The sequence below is a fragment of the Gopherus evgoodei genome, unplaced genomic scaffold (genome assembly GCF_007399415.2).
Source record: "Gopherus evgoodei ecotype Sinaloan lineage unplaced genomic scaffold, rGopEvg1_v1.p scaffold_35_arrow_ctg1, whole genome shotgun sequence".
NCBI classification, from domain to species: Eukaryota; Metazoa; Chordata; order Testudines; family Testudinidae; genus Gopherus; species Gopherus evgoodei.
Genome location: NW_022060027.1, coordinates 5937580 through 5954461, shown reverse-complemented (window position 1 = coordinate 5954461; position 16882 = coordinate 5937580). Strand labels below are relative to the sequence as shown.

General features: G+C 61.7%; 2 protein-coding genes across 2 annotated transcripts; both read left to right on the top strand.

The window, feature by feature from the left end:
- Window positions 1-7645: 7645 nt before the first annotated feature.
- LOC115641701 (metalloproteinase inhibitor 1-like) lies at window positions 7646-11524 on the top strand. Its single transcript, XM_030545031.1, has 5 exons — window positions 7646-7772; window positions 8787-8887; window positions 9996-10105; window positions 10617-10749; window positions 11303-11524. The coding sequence occupies exons 1-5, from the start codon at window positions 7646-7648 to the stop codon at window positions 11522-11524; spliced, it is 693 nt and encodes a 230-aa protein (XP_030400891.1).
- A 1229-nt stretch (window positions 11525-12753) lies between these two features.
- On the top strand, window positions 12754-15487 carry LOC115641700 (lysozyme C-like). The gene is made up of 4 exons (XM_030545030.1): window positions 12754-12892; window positions 13870-14028; window positions 14892-14970; window positions 15421-15487. The coding sequence occupies exons 1-4, from the start codon at window positions 12754-12756 to the stop codon at window positions 15485-15487; spliced, it is 444 nt and encodes a 147-aa protein (XP_030400890.1).
- Window positions 15488-16882: the final 1395 nt, after the last annotated feature.

Sequence of the window (16882 nt, the reverse complement as noted above, 5' to 3'; positions counted from 1 at the left end):
GGGGGTGCAAGGTGGAAGTTTCGCCTAGGGCGTGAAACTTCCTTGCACCGGCCCTGCCAACTACCCATCCACCCGCCATCCATCCATTCCTGTCTCCCACCCAGCCAGATACTCCGTGGTGAACGCAATATAAAAACATCGATAGACTGGAATAGGATCATAGACGTGTCGGGCTGGAAGGGACCTCAAGAGGTCACCACATCCAGCCCCCTGTGCAAAGGCAGGACCAAGTCAACCTAGACCAGCCCTGACAGGTGTTTGTCCAACCTCTTCCTAAAGCCCTCCAATGACGGGGTCCCACAGCCCCCTTGGGAGCCAATTCCAGAACTGAATGACTCTGAGTTAAAAAGTTTCTCCCAATATCTAACCTCCATCCCCCTGGCTGCAGATTCAGCCCTTCTTGTCCTGCCTCAGCGGACACGGAGAACAATTGACCAGTGTCCTCCTTAGAACAGCCCGTGATGTAGCTAAAGACTGTTCTCAGGTCCTCACTCAATCTCCTTCTCTCCAGACCAAACGTGCCCATGTTCTTTTACCCGTCCCTCCTAGGTCAGGTTTTCTAACCCTTCAGTCCTTTTGGTTGCTCTGCTCTGGACTCTCTCCAATATGTTCTCAACTTTCCTAAGGAGTGAGGCACCCAGAGCCGGGCACAGTCGTCCCGCGGGGCCCCACCAGTGCTGATCCGGGTGGGACCAAGACTTCCCGCGACTTGCAAAAGACCCTCCTATTGACACACTCAGAATGAGATTAGCCTTTCCCACAGCTGCGTCCTGTTGTTGACTCCTATTCCATTCGGGATCCGCTCAAACCCCTAGATCCTTTTCAGCCGTGCGACCACCTAGCCAGTTACTCCCCACTTTGTAGCAGTCATCGGATTTTTTTCTTCCTCCCCCCTGCCCCTCCAGCCACATGGAGCCTCCCACACACAATCTCTTCCTCACTGCTCCAGCCCCAGCCTCTCCCAGCTGGGGGCGCTGTGGGGAGCAGGACACTGGCTGTGGGGGGCTACCCATTCTGGCACACACGGGCAGAGATGCCCTTCACTCCTGACCTGCAGCCCCTGCTAGCTCAGCCCTGGGTTCGTGCTCAAGGCAAGTAACAGTGTCCCGGCCAAAGGGGCAGGTATCACCAGAACCGGCAGATCTTGCTGCAGAACCTCATCCGCCTTGTAGCCCTGCACCCAGGTTGTACCATGAGAAAAGAACCCAGGAGTCCTGGTTCCCAGCCCTCCCCACCCCCCCATCTTTGACCCACTCAACATCCCCCCAGCTCACCGTCCTTCTCCTCCAGGGCCTGCCCATTGATGGGCTGACGTTCACCGGCCTAGTGGCCCCCACTCATTGGGTCACCATCCTGCGGGGAAGGGGAGAGATCAGCACCTGGCCCAGCCCCTTCCCACGGGCCTCTGGATCAGACCCAGTGGCCCCTCCAGCCCAATACCCCCCCAGATCAGACCCATGGGCCCCTCCAGCCCGGTATGCCACCTGCCCCACCTCGGACACTCACGTTTGCACTGATACATGTTGTAGCAGCTGCGGATATGGATATAAGTGCCCTTGCAGCGCTTCCCATCAGGGCTGCTCCCCTTGCACTCCCGCATCCGCCTCTGCTGCCCCACGATCTCCCGGCAGCTGATGCTCCCAGTGCAACCCAGCCGGGTGCAAGTGGACCACTCCCCCCACTCTGACCATTGCCCGTCCACTGTGGGGGAGAGACGGGGAGACACCCAGAGACAGCAGAGTATGACTGTGAGTCCCCCCACCCACCCACCCATCCACCCATCCACCCATCCACCCACGCAAAAACCTGCCCACCCATCATCCATCCATCCACCCATCTACCCACCATTGATACATTATCCATCAACCCACCCATTGACTCATCCATCCATTGACCCATCTAGCCCGCCGTCCATCTACCCATTGACCTATCCACCGTCTACGTGCTCACAAACCTGATCACCCATCATCCATCCATCCACTGACCCACTCATCCATCTATCCACCCACCCATTGACCCATCCATCCATCTACCCACCACCGACCCACCCAAACCTCCATCCACCCTCTGACCCCACCCATTGACTCACCCAACCATCTATCCATCCACCCACCCATTGACCCATCCATCCATCAACCCATCCATTGATCCATCCACCCATTCACTGACCAGTCCATCCATTTACCCACACTCCCATCCATCCTCCCAACTCCCACGCATCCACACTCCCTCCTCAGAACTCATTTATGTACCTACCCAGCCATTCCACCACCTGTAGATAAATCTCTGATAATTTTCATATGACTTTACATTGTGCCTCTTCATATAACCTTGTAGTGGGGTCTACCCATGTGTGACTCTGTTTTCATGAGACTTTGTATCAAAGCCTCATACAGAAACCTTGTATTGATGAGCCTTGTGTGACGGCGCTGCCCGTGAGAGCCAGCTGAGGTCACTCAATTAGGGTGAGCTGCAACAAAATGAGGCAGACAAACCCCAGAAGCTGGTGGTTATTCCAATACTTAGATTTACCAACCAGCACAGAACAGCTTCTGTAGCACCTCACTGGTTACTCAGAAGTCCAAACAACAGAGTTCCCTTAAAGTGCCCAGCCTCAGACCTCTGTCCAGTCACACCTGTCAGATATGATGATGATTCCTGAAAATCTGATCTCATCACATAAAAGAAAAGGTTCTTCCAATCCCAAAGGATCAGCCACACACCCAGGTTCAATTACAACTTAGATCTTACCCAACATACATGCTACAGCCAATTCGTATTAACTAAGGCCATGTCTACATCTACAATTTTGCAGCGCTGGTTGTTACAGCTGTATTAGTACAGCTGTATAGGGCCAGCGCTGCAGAGTGGCCACACTTACAGCAACCAGCGCTGCAAGTGGTGTTAGATGTGGCCACGCTGCAGCGCTGTTGCACACCGTGGGGCTGGAGACCTGCTTGGAGGGGGGGTCGGGGAATGCCAGAGCACACCGCGGGGCTGGATACCTGCTTGGAGGGGGGGTCGGGGAACGCCAGAGCACACCGCGGGGAAGGAGACCTGCTTGGAGGGGGGGTCGGAGAACGCCAGAGCAAACCGCGGGGAAGGAGACCTGCTTGGAGGGGGAGTCGGGGAACACCAGAGCACACCGCAGGGCTGGATACCTGCTTGGAGGGGGGGTCGGGGAACACCAGAGCACACTGCAGGGCTAGATACCTGCTTGGAGGGGGGGTCAGGGAATGCCAGAGCACACCGCGGGGAAGGAGACCTGCTTGGAGGGGGGGGGTCAGGGAATGCCAGAGCACACCGCGGGGCTGGATACCTGCTTCGAGGGGGGGTCGGGGAACGCCAGAGCACACCGCGGGGAAGGAGACCTGCTTGGAGGGGGGGTCGGGGAACGCCAGAGCACACCGCGGGGAAGGAGACCTGCTTGGAGGGGGGGTCAGGGAACGCCAGAGCACACCGCGGGGAAGGAGACCTGCTTGGAGGGGGGGTCGGGGAATGCCAGAGCACACCGCGGGGAAGGAGACCTGCTTGGAGGGGGGGTCGGGGAATGCCAGAGCACACCGCGGGGAAGGAGACCTGCTTGGAGGGGGGGTCGGGGAATGCCAGAGCACACCGCGGGGAAGGAGACCTGCTTGGAGGGCAGTGGAGTTTGCTTAATTACCGGAGAGGCTTCCTCAGGTATGCTGGGATACCTGCTTATTCCACGGAGGTCAACAAAAACGCTGGTGAGTGTCTACACCTGATGACCAGTGCTGGTGATCCAGCGCTGGATCCTCTACACCCGAGGCACGACCGGGTGTACGGCCAGCGCTGCACACAGGGAGTTGCTCACTGGTAATGCCCTGCAGGTGTGTACACCGCCTAAGTTGCAGCGCAGTAACCCCCTCACCAGCGCTGCAACTTTGTAGTGTAGACAAGGCCTAAGCTAAAATTTATTAAAAAAGAAAAGAGAAAGAGTGTTGGTTAAAAGATCAATATACAGACAGACTTGAATTCAATTCTTGCGGTTCAGACACATAGTAGTGGTGAGCTTGTAGCTGTCAAAAGACCTTTTAGAAATAGTTACAATCCAAGGTCCATATTCAGGATGGCTCCAGTCAGTGACTGGGGATCTCAATCCTTGTGGCTTAAGGTTTCCCCCTCTTGAAACCCAAAGCAGATCTGAGATGAAGAAGGATCGTGTCCCAGGCTTCTTATACATTTCCAGCAGCCTTATGGCCTGAGAAAACAATAGGCTTAACTCCTTCTCCCAAACATCCTGGCAATTAGCACAGAGTAATTTATCCATTAAACAGTTCAGATACAGGTTACCACACCCCTCAAAGAGACACATAGACAATAACACTATTTCACTTAAGTATCATTATAAATGTTAATATTCCCTTTTGTATCTTTGAATTAAAACTATAGCAATGGGCAAGACTTGTTTGCTTATATCACAAGACCTGAGCAAACATCTCCCCTGGAGATCTCTAACAATGCAGACTTACATTTCAAAGCTCTCTTCATTTACAGATCTTCCTAACCAGTCCTTAAGATTCACCCATGAGTCAGGTGAGTCTGGAAGGTAATTAACTCTTTCTGGCCCTGTCACCTTCTAACGAGATATTATATCACAATCATAACATCACACCTTGGTATATGGACACTTTGTATCACTGCCCTTGGTATAATGTTCTAGCCCCTAAGGACAGAATAAGATAGAAGAAAAATGTCTTTTTGCTCAGAGTAGAACAAGATCTCGCCCCCCTCCCCAAGTCTTTTAATCAATTGCCCTGTGGAATGACCGAGGTGTGAAGGGGGAAGGCGGGAAGGCAGCACCTCCAGACAGCTGCACCCCTTGGAGAGGGGCTGGGAGCCAGACCCAAGGACAATAAAACCTGTCAAGTGGGCTCAGGAAAGGCGAGCAGACACACTGACGGGGGTCAGAAGCCAGCACCTTCTTTTGGAAACACCCTCTGTGCAGCATTGAAACAGCCCCCCCCCCCGAAGGAAGCAGCACAAAGGCCCAGCGGCCACAGACACAGATTTTGAAGCTGGTGCAGATCTGCAGGAGAGAAGAGCTGCTATAAATGAGAGGTGTCTTGACCCCGTCTCATCTTGTCCACATGGAGCATTGATCCGGATTTGCAGAAGCCTGGCTCCACCCCACCCCCATCTAACTCACTTGGCCACTGCAGTTAGGGGGAGCAACTAGTTGGTAACAACAACAAGGTGGTGAGTGCTTGTGTGTGTGAGTGTGAGTGCATGAGTGTAATAATATCATATGTATATGATACCGTGTTAATTGATACATGAAGGCAACCTATGGCGCGGATGCCGAAGGCGGCACGCGAGCTGATTTTCAGTGGCACTCACACTGCCCGGGTCCTGGCCACCGGGCCGGGGGGCTCTGCATTTTAATTTAATTTTAAATGAAGTTTCTTAAACATTTAAAAAACCTGGTTTGCTTTACATACAACAATAGTTTAGTTCTATATCGTAGACTTACAGAAAGACCTTCTAAAAACGTTAACATGTATGACTAGCACGCGAAACCGTAAATCAGAGAGACTGGCACAGCACTGCTGAAAGGCTGCCGACCCCTGCACTAATCCATCCATCCATCCCTGCCCACCCCACACATCCCCCCTCCATCCATTTATCCATCCACTCTCTCATGACTCCATCCATCCCCCCAACCACCCTGTGCAGCACGCTGCCCCCCACCTGTCCCCTAGAGTACGGTGCCCCACTCAGCCCCCCTACCCCCAGCAGAGGCCCCCCACCCCCTGCATCATAGATCCCTGCTCTGCCCCATGCTGTCCCCCTCCCCTGGGTTTCCACCCCTCTCCTCCCCGACTTGCTGCTGGAGCTGAGTGACCAGAAATTTCCCGCACCCCCAGGGAGGGGTGCTGGGGGGTGGTGCCCCCCCTGCACAGAGCAAGAGACGTCAGAGAATAATTAACACCCCCCCCCCTCCGGCTGACATCACCTCCCTTCCTCCTGTCCAGTCTGGCAGGTGTGGGGGGGGGAGGGGAGAAGTGTGGTGTTGCTTATATAGGAGCCAGTGGGGCTGAACCTCACACCGAGATTCCAGCCTTCGCCTGCTCCATGGTCTCAGGTAGGGGAGAGGAGCCCCCCTCCCGCCCCCCTCCACTGGGCCCCTCAGACACCTCCACTGGGGCCCCCCAGCACCCCTTCCACCAGCCCCCCTGCTGCCCCCCTCCACTGGTCCCCCCAGCTCCCCTTCCACCAGCCACCCTGCTGCCCCCCTCCACTGGGCCCTCCCTGCCCCCTCCACTGGGCCCCCCCAGCTCCCCTTCCACCAGCCCCCCTGCTGCCCCCCTCCACTGGGCCCTCCCTGCCCCCTCCACTGGGCCCCCCCAGCTCCCCTTCCACCAGCCACCCTGCTGCCTCCCTCCACTGGGCCCTCCCAGCTCCCCTTCCACCAGCCCCCCTGCCGCCCCCCTCCACTGGGCCCCTCAGACACCTCCACTGGGCCCTCCCTCCCCCCTCCACTGGGCCCCCCAGCTCCCCTTCCACCAGCCCCCCTGCCGCCCCCCTCCACTGGGCCCCTCAGACACCTCCACTGGGGCCCCCCAGCACCCCTTCCACCAGCCACCCTGCTGCCTCCCTCCACTGGGCCCTCCCAGCTCCCCTTCCACCAGCCACCCTGCTGCCCCCCTCCACTGGGCCCTCCCTCCCCCCTCCACTGGGCCCCCCCAGCTCCCCTTCCACCAGCCCCCCTGCCGCCCCCCTCCACTGGGCCCCTCAGACACCTCCACTGGGGCCCCCCAGCACCCCTTCCACCAGCCCCCCTGCTGCCCCCCTCCACTGGGCCCTCCCAGCTCCCCTTCCACCAGCCCCCCTGCTGCCCCCCTCCACTGGGCCCTCCCAGCTCCCCTTCCACCAGCCCCCCTGCTGCCCCCCTCCACTGGGCCCCCCCAGCTCCCCTTCCACCAGCCCCCCTGCCGCCCCCCTCCACTGGGCCCCTCTGACACCTCCACTGGGGCCCCCCAGCACCCCTTCCACCCGCCCCCCTGCTGCCCCCCTCCACTGGGCCCTCCCAGCTCCCCTTCCACCAGCCCCCCTGCTGCCCCCCTCCACTGGGCCCTCCCTCCCCCCTCCACTGGGCCCCCCCAGCTCCCCTTCCACCAGCCACCCTGCTGCCCCCCTCCACTGGGCCCCCCCAGCTCCCCTTCCACCAGCCCCCCTGCTGCCCCCCTCCACTGGTCCCTCCAGCTCCCATGCTGCCCCCCCATCTTCTAACTTGCCCTTATTTTCTGGCAGAGAAATACCCCCCCCCACCGCTGTACTGTTGCCCCTCACTCCTGACCCACAGCTCCTGCTAGCCCTGCCCTGGGCTCCCTCTAGCCCTGACGGTGCCCCTCACTCCTGACCCGCAGCCCCTGCTATCCCAGCCCTGGGCTCCCCACCAGCTTTGCAGGTGCCCCCCACTCCCGAACTTTAGCCCCTGCTAGCCCAGGCCTGGGTTTTCCCCATCTCCAGGCCCAGTTCAGGCCGGAGAGGCAACTGCTGGGAGAGTCGGGGAGCCCCCCCATAGCACCCCCTGTTGAGAGAGGCCAGGCTAGGGTGATTCTGGGGTGTCTCCATCTCTTGGCTCCGTCCCACCCTCAGGTCCCTCGAACCCAGCGTCACCATGAGCCCTGTTACTTCGAGCTGGCTGCTGGCGGGTGCGATCCTGGTCCTGGTGCTGGGGGACCCCACAGACACCTGCAGCTGCGCCCCCCAGCACCCCCAGATGGCGTTCTGCCAGGCCGACGTCAGTGAGTGACCCCTGACCCCCTAGCACCCCTCTGAGCCCCCCCACTCTGCCCCTCAGCACCTCCAGACGGCGTTCTGCCAGGCTGACATCAGTGAGTGACCCCTGACCCCCCTCTGAGTCCCCCACCCTGCCCCTCAGCACCCCCAGATGGCGTTCTGCCAGGCCGATGTCAGTGAGTGACCCCTGACCCCCCAAGCACCCCTCTGAGCCCCCCACCCTGCCTCCCAGCACCCCAGATGGCGTTCTGCCAGGCCGATGTCGGTGAGTGACCCCTGACCCCCCAGCACCCCTCTGAGCCCCCCACCCTGCCTCCCAGCACCCCAGATGGTGTTCTACCAGGCTGATGTCAGTGAGTGACCCTTGACCTTCCCCCAGCACCCCTCTGAGCCCCCCACCCTGTCCCCCAGCACCTCCAGACGGTGTTCTGCCAGGCTGACATCGGTGAGTGACTCCTGACCCCCTCCTGCCCCACAGCACCCCTCTGAGCCCCCCACCCTGCCCCCAGCACCCCCAGATGCCGTTCTGCCAGGCTGACATAGGTGAGTGACCCTCAATGCCCCATCCCCCAGCAGAGCACCCCCTGTAATTTTTGCAACTCCCCCGAACACCCATAAATTCTTGTGTCCCTCCCCCAGAGCTATAAACCCCACCCCCCAGGTGAGACGTCCTGCCGCCCTCTCGCACCGTCAACCAGGGAGCGCTCCCCCTGTGCCCCAGCGTCAGTATAGCTATTACCCGCTGGAGAGGCCCTGAACTGACTCTGGGGTCCTGGCTCCAGCCCCGATGCCCCACAGAGTGTGTGTGTGGGGAGGAATCTTCCTCTTTCCAAGGCATGGAAGAACCCAGGAGTCCTGAATCCCAGACCCAAGGCACAGGGGGACCCCGGAGTCCGGGAGGGAAGGATTCCCGCCATTGTCTGGGTCGTATTAGAGGACTCTGGTGGTTCTAGATGCTGGGGGGCTGGTGGGGGCAGGGGGCCGCTCAGGGTGCCCTGACCCCTGTCTCTGCCGTGCAGTGATTCGGGGCAAGTTCATGGGGGTCACTCCGCTGAGCCCCACCAGCAGCAGCACCCAGGAGTTCGAGTCATGGATTCGCTACGAGATCAACATCACCAAGGTACCTGCCCCCCAAAGACCCCGCTGCTCCCCACAACCAGCCCCCACCAAGTCCCCCGCCCTGCTCCCCACGGCTGCCCCACAGCCAGCCCCCACCAACCCACCTGCCCCGCTCCCCACGGCTCCCCCCACAGCCAGCCCCCACCAACCCCCCTGCCCTGCTCCCCACGGCTCCCCCCACAGCCAGCCCCCACCAACCCCCCTGCCCTGCTCCCCACGGCTCCCCCCACAGCCAGCCCCCACCAACACCCCAGCCCCGCTCCCCACAGCCAGCCCCCACCAACCCCCCGCCCCGCTCCTGATGGCTCCCCCCACAGCCAGCCCCCACCAACCCCCCGCTCTGCTCCCCACGGCTCCCCCCACAGCCAGCCCCCACCAACCCCCCGCCCTGCTCCCCACGGCTCCCCCCACAGCCAGCCCCCACCAACACCCCCGCCCCGCTCCCAACAGCTCCCCCCACAGCCAGCCCCCACCAACCCCCCGCCCCGCTCCCGATGACTCCCCCCACAGCCAGCCCCCACCAACCCCCTGTCCCGCTCCCCACGGTGCCCCCCAGAGCCAGCCCCCACCAACCTCCCCCTGCCCTGCTCTCCATGGCTCCCCCCACAACCAGCCCCCACCAATTCCCCCCCCCCGCTCCCCACCGCGCCCCCCACAGCCAGCCCTCACCAACCCCCCTGCCCCGCTCCTGACAGCTCCCCCCACAGTCAGTCCCCACCCACCCCCCTGCCCTGCTCCCCATGGCTCCCCCCACAGCCAGCCCCCACCAACCCCCCCGCCCTGCTCCCCATGGCTCCCCCCCAGCCAGCCCCCACCAACCCCCCTGCCCTGTTCCCCACGGCTCCCCCCACAGACAGCCCCCACCAACTCCCCCACCCTGCTCCCCACGGCTTCCCCCACAGCCAGCCCCCACCAACCCCCCTGCCCTGCTCCCCATGGCTCCCCCCACAGCCAGCCCCCACCAACTCCACACCCCCCTGCCGTGCTCCCCATGGCGCCCCCTGCTGGTCCAGGATGGGACTGGCGTAGCCAGGAGCTCCCCCCACAGCCAGTCCCTCACCATGCTCCCCACAGCGCCCCCTGCTGCTCTGACGTGCGTCTCCCCGCAGACCTACAAGGGGCTCGAGTCACGGGGGGACGTGCTCTTCATAGACTCCTGGGACCAGGAGCACTTCTGTGGGTACCAGCACCCGGCGCCCCTGAATGGGGAGGAGGAGTAAGGTACCCCCAGCACCCTGACACCGGCCTGGGGCAGCCCCTCCCAGGGACTTCCCAATACCCCTCAGGGCCCCTCGACACCAGCCCCCTTCTGGGGTAATTCCCCCTGGTCCCAGATCCACAGGTCGGGTGCTCCCTGGGCCGAGCCACTCGAGTTCCCCACGTCCTGGGTCCGGCCCTCGATTGGATCCATGGGGGGGAGACGCACCCCCCCAAAGGCAGTGAAGTCCTCCCGCCAGCCGTGTGAATGCAGAGGTTCATCTGCCTGCCCTTCCTCCAAGCCTCCGCATCTACCTCTTCTGCTGAGTGCCCCCCACTCACCCTAGAGACAGCCCCCTCCCCATTCAGCCTTCCCGGGTATTGCCCCCCAAGACACAGCATTCCCTGCCCAGTGGTCCCGGGAGGGAGGGTGGTGCAGTGCTATGGGGCGCTACAGGATCTGGGGGCTCTGTGGGTCACTGTGGGGGGCTGTTGGTCACTATGGGGTGCAGTGCCAGCCACTCCCTCTGCCCTCTCCCCCCAGCCGAGCGGCAGGACAAGCGCCTGATTATCTCGTTTTGTTCCTTTGTGCGCCCCTGGGGGCACCTCCCCCCAAGCCAGCGCCGTGGGGTCAGTCAGGCCTACGGAGGGGGCTGTGCCTGTGACGTGAGTTCTTGTGGGCTGGGGCATGGGAGGCCTGGGGGGCTGGGGCTGGGAGATGGGGGGCGGGAGGCCTGGGGGGGCTGGGGCTGGGAGAAGGGGGCCTTGGAGGGCTGGAAGATGGGGGGCGGGGGCCTTGGAGAGCTGGGAGTGTCCCTAACCCCACCTCCTCCCCACCCCAGGTGATGCCCCCAGGCCTGGTGGGGGGCAGATGTGGGGCTTGGGGGCACCGGGTCTGTGGGGGAGGGATGTGCCCCAGGGTGCCCCTCTGCGGATGGGTGGGGAAATCTATGCGGGGTGGGTGTGTCTCTCTAACTCCACCCACTCCCCCCCCCCAGCCATTCCCAGCACACAAGTGGGGGGATGGGGTTCAGGGGGCAAGGCTGATGAGATGAGGGTGGGGTCTGTGGGTGGGCGTGGCTCTCTATAACTCCACCCACTCCCCCCCAGCCATTCCCAGCACACAAGTGGGGGGATGGGGTTCAGGGGGCAAGGCCGATGAGATGAGGGTGGGGTCTGTGGGTGGGTGTGGCTCTCTCTAACCCCGCCCCTTCCCCAGGTGGTGCCGTGTCACTCCCCGCCGTGCGAGCTGTCGGGCGATGCCCAGTGCCTCTGGACCGATGGGCTGCAGGACTGGCGCTGGCAGGGGCCCCAGGACCAGACCCAGGCCTGCCTGCCCTGCCCCAGCCAGGGGGGCCCCCCCAGCGCCGGCCCTTTCTGCGCCTGGGAGCCCCTTGAGGACAGCTTTGACGAGGCCACAGCCAACTCCCCCGGGCAGTGACCTCCGAAACACCCCTGACCCCCCACCCTAACCCCCAGAACTGTCACCCCCTCTCCCTTTGACCCCCCCGATCTTTGCTCCCCCACCCCAGGTCGGGCTCGGTTAAAATGGTTTTGCCGAGTTTGATTCTTGAATAAATAAATTGCTGGAAGCCAGATCTGCACCGTCGTCTGCTGGCCCAGGGCTGGGGAGGCGTGAGAACCCCTTGTACCGAACCCCAGCCCCAGCTGCCCCCTGGCACACCCCAGAGCACTCCCAGGTGCCAATCCCTGGCTGCTCCCCCATCCACTGCACCCCCCAGGAGCGGAGTTCTCTATGTACAGCTCCTGAGCTGCAGCCACCTCTGGGGCAGAGAAGCTGGCAAACAGACACACACAACGTTACATGGGGACAGCTCGCCTGGGTCCGAGATGCAGCCACCTCTGGGGCAGGGCAGCTGGCAAACAGACACACAAAACGTTACATGGGGACAGCTCGCCTGGGACCGAGATGCAGCCACCTCTGGGGTGGGGTCGCTGAAGAATGGCTGCACATCACACAAAACACCAGCCCCCTGCCAGCCCTGGCCTGGGCTCCCCACCCCAAGTGCTGCCGGTGCCCCTGAGATCCACTGCCCCTGCCAGAGAGCTGGGAGGGAACCCAGGAGTCCTGGCTCCCAGCCCCACCCCTGCTGTAGCCACTGGACCCCACTCCCCTCCCAGAGCCGGGGAGAGAACCCAGGCATCCGGCCTGTGTGCAGATGCGGGGGTTGTTGACCGACTCCAGGCTAGGGCCCGGTGTGTTGTCATAGTAGGTCTCCACGGGGATGTTCCAGAACCCGGGGCGGCTGGGAGACATCAGAGCAAGGGGCGGGTGTGCGGCTTTGGGGGCCACTGGGGGTCCGTGGTGCTGCAGGGCCTGGTAAGTGCCCCAGAGCTACTGCCCCGGGGGACCTGCTCAGCATCGCCTTCCCGCTGGGGAAACAGAGGCATGGAATGGCTTGGGCACAAGTGCCTTAGACTGGAGGTTGGGGCTGGGAGCCAGGACTCCTGGCTTCTCTGGGATGGGAGTGGGGTCTAGTGGTTAGAGCAGGGGGGGCTGGGAGCCGGGACTCCTGGGTTCTTTGCCTGCTCTATGCGGGAGGCTAGCGTCACGCTTCTTACCGCCACTCCCTCACCTCTCTCTCCCCCCGCAGGTAGCACGGAGGGTGTGGGGCCTCGAACCCGGTGCCCTCGCCCCGCTGTGTGGGCATGAGGGCTCTGACGCTGCTTCCCATCCTGGCCTGCCTGAGCGCCGGGGCCCGGGGCAAGGTACTCAGTCGCTGTGAGCTGGCCCGGCTGCTGAAGAGAGGGGGGCTGGACGGGTTCATGGGGTACCGCCTGGACAACTGTGAGTGCCCATCCCCCATGCTCCTCCTTCCTCCCCCCTCCCAGCCCTTTGCTCCCGCATCTCCGGCTCTTGCCCTTGAAATCTCCCAGCAATTCATCCGCCCCCCCCCAACTAAGGTGAATGGGGTCGAGTGGGTTAGAGCAGGGGCGGTTGGGAGCCCGACTCCTGGGTTCTCTCCCTGGCTCTGGGAGGGGAGGGGTCTAGTGATTAGAGCCGGGGGGCTGGGAGCCAGGACTCCTGGGTTCTCTTCCTGGCTCTGAGAGAGTAGTGGTGTCTAGTGGTCAGAGCAGGGGGGGGCTGGAGCCTGGACTCCTGGGTTCTCTCCCTGGCTCTAGGAGGGGAGTGGGGTCGAGTGGGTTAGCGCAGGCAGGGCTGGGAGCCGGGACTCCTGGGTTTTCTGCCCAGCTCTGGGAGAGGAGGGGTCTAGTGGTTAAAGCGGGGGGGGGGGGGGGCTGGGAGTCAGGACTCCTGGGTTCTCTCCCTGGCTGTAGGAGAGGAGTGGGGTCTAGTGGTTAGAGCAGGGGGGGCTGGGAAACAGGCTTCAGTTTGCCACTATCTGTTTCACCAGTGGCCAGCTAGAGGCAAAACCGTCTCCTGGCTCCCAGGCACCTCTCTCCTGTCTGCCCGCCCCAGGATTTCCAGAGCCCTGTTTCCCCGCTGTGGCCTGGGTTCGCTCCTGGTTGGGCTCCTTGTCCACCGGGGACCCCAAGATCCTTTCCAGGGTCCCTGCTTTGCACAACACAGTCCCCAGTTGGTCCGGCCTTCCTCCTTCCTGGGGGTAGCGCCTGGCCCTGGGCGATATGGGTTGAACAGGCCCTGCTGGCTCGGGTCAGCCCAGCCTCAGTTCTCTCTGCCTCCAGCCACCCTCCAGGCTCTCAGTTGTTGGGGGCCACGCCTGCCAGCCGGGAGGGAGGGAGACCCCCTTCTCTTGGCACTGGAGGCCAAGGGGCTGCCTGATATGTCTCCCCCTCCCCCAGGGCTCTGCCTGGCTTTCTACGCCAGCCGCTTTGACACAGGGACCGTGACGGAGAACTCGGACGGCAGCTCCGACTACGGCATCTTCCAGATCAACAGCCGACGGTGGTGCAGCGACCAGCGCAGCCGCACGCTGGACCTGTGCCAGACACGCTGCCGCGGTGCGGCCCCCCCACCCCCGGAGGAGAGGGGGTAGGGACCCCAGCCCCACATGGCCACCCAGCTGGGCAGGGGAGAGACTGGGAGAGTATGGGATAGCTAGAGGGGCTGTGGGGATAGATAGATAGATAGATAGATAGATAGAGGGGGTGGCTGGGGATAGATAGATAGATAGATAGATAGAGGGGGTGGCTGGGGATAGATAGATAGATAGATAGATGGCTGGGGACAGATAGATAGATAGATAGATAGATAGAGGGGGTGGCTGGGGATAGATAGATAGATAGAGGGGGTGGCTGGGGATAGATAGATAGATAGATAGATAGAGGGGGTGACTGGGGATAGATCGATATGGGGTGTATAAGGATAGATAGATAGATAGATGGGGTGGATAAGGGTACATAGATATGTGGTGTATGGGGATAGATAGATAGAGGGGGTGGCTGGGGATAGATAGATAGATAGAGGGGGTGGCTGGGGATGGATAGATAGATAGAGGGAGTGGCTGTGAATAGATAGATATGGGGTGTATGGGGATAGATAGATAGATAGATGGGGTAGATGGGGTAGATAGATATGGGGTGTATGGGGATAGCTAGATAGAGGGGATAGATAGGTAGGACTCAGCTTTCCCCAGCCATGTGGCCTTTTCCAGCATGACATACAACCTGCAGTCTAGTAACCCAGCTGCCCCGCCCCAGAGGTGGCTGCATCTCAGCGCTGGGTGAAGCAGCCCTGTGCAGTGTAGATTTGTCTGGGCCAGGATAGCTGGCCCCAGGGCCTGCCCGAGGGGTCTGCCCAGCTCGGGGATCGGAGTCCGCGCAGCCTGACCCCCTTCACATCTCATCTCATTCTTTCCCCACAGATTTACTGACTGCCGACCTAGTGGACGACATCAACTGTGTCAAGAAAGTCGTGATGGACTGGCAGGGGATGGGAGTCTGGTATGGGAAACAATCTATCTATCTATCCCCAGCCACCCCCTCTATCTATCTATCCCCAGCCACCCCCTCTATCTATCTATCTATCCCCAGCCACCCCCTCTATCTATCTATCCCCAGCCACCCCCTCTATCTATCTATCTATCCCCAGCCACCCCCTCTATCTATCTATCTATCTCCACTCTTAGCTCTGTCTTTTTGCAACCCTAAGAATCACTACACAAAACAACAAATGGATGGATTATGTAGCACAAGAGAACACAACACAGTGCAGTGCAACCCAAGGTGTTATATAATGTATCACCACACAAGGTAACATGAAACTGACCTTCATTGCTGGATGCCCCATCGCTGTTATGTGCAGCTGTTCCCCTGCTGCCCTGCCCTAGAGGTGGCTGCATTTCAGCATCTTCATTGCTCCTATACCCTGACCTTTCTTCTCTGCCCGGTCAGGATGCCCTGGCGCGACCATTGCAAGGGCCGGGACCTGAGTCACTGGGTGGCTTCCTGCAACCTGTGATCTGGCCAGAGGACCTCGGCGCCCATCTCCAAGGACCCAGCCGGCTTCTGCATCCGGCTCCATTGGCAGGGCTGGGCGGGGGCCCCCCACACGCAAGGGAGAGTTAGACACAATGGATGGGGAAGGGGAAAGTCAATAAACCATCCCTTCGAGGGCCAAGTTCGCTGGGCTTGTGGGGTGGCTGGGATCGGGGCTGGGGGCTGGCACTGGGCCCCGGGGTGTCTGGAACCACAAGGGGCACTGTCACTGCAGCCAGAGGGACCCGGGGGGAGTTCCAGAGGCTGGGGTGGGGGGAGAGGGGTCTGATCAGTGAGATACGTGTCCCGATGGCGAAAGCAGCCCCAAAGTGTAGACAATGTTATCCCTCTGTGTGTCCCTGCTGCCTCCTGTTGGAGGGACTGTCCCTGCAGGGTGTGTGTGTCCCTGTCACCCCCTGCTGGAGGGACTGTCCTTGCAGGGTGTGTGTGTCCCTGCTGCCCCCTGCTGGAGGGACTGTCCCTGCAGGGTGTGTGTGTCCCTGCTGCCCCCTGCTGGAGGGACTGTCCCTGCAGGGTGTGTGCATACCTGTCGCCCCCTGCTGGAGGGACTGTCACTGCAGGGTGTGTGTGTCCCTGCTGCCCCCTGCTGGAGGGACTGTCCCTGCAGGGTGTGTGTGTCCCTGATGCCCCCTGCTGGAGGGACTGTCCCTGCAGTGTGTGTGTGTCCCTGCTGCCCCCTGCTGGAGGGACTGTCCCTGCAGGGTGTGTGTGTCCCTGTCCCCCCCTGCTGGAGGGACTGTCCCTGCAGGGTGTGTGTGTCCCTGTCGCCCCCCAGCTGGAGGGACTGTCCCTGCAGGGTGTGTGTGTCCCTGCTGCCCCCTGCTGGAGGGACTGTCCCTGCAGGGTGTGTGTGTCCCTGTCCCCCCCTGCTGGAGGGACTGTCCCTGCAGGGTGTGTGTGTCCCTGTCGCCCCCTGCTGGAGGGACTGTCCCTGCAGGGTGTGTGTGTCCCTGCTGCCCCCTGCTGGAGGGACTGTCCCTGCAGGGTGTGTGTGTCCCTGCTGCCCCCTGCTGAAGGGACTGTCCCTGCAGGGTGTGTGTGTGTCCCTGCTGCCCCCTGCTGGAGGGACTGTTCCTGCAGGGTGTGTGTGTCCCTGTCCCCCCCTGCTGGAGGGACTGTCCCTGCAGGGTGTGTGTGTCCCTGTCCCCCCCCTGCTGGAGGGACTGGCCCTGCAGGGTGTGTGTGTCCCTGTCGCCCCCTGCTGGAGGGACTGTCCCTGCAGGGTGTGTGTGTCCCTGCTGCCCCCTGCTGGAGGGGACGGGCCCTGCGCTCTCCTTGTTCCTGGCTTTTCTGAGTTCAGGCCAGAAGAGCCCCGCTCACCCAGTCTGAGTTTCTGGATCTCACAGGCCACCCCCAG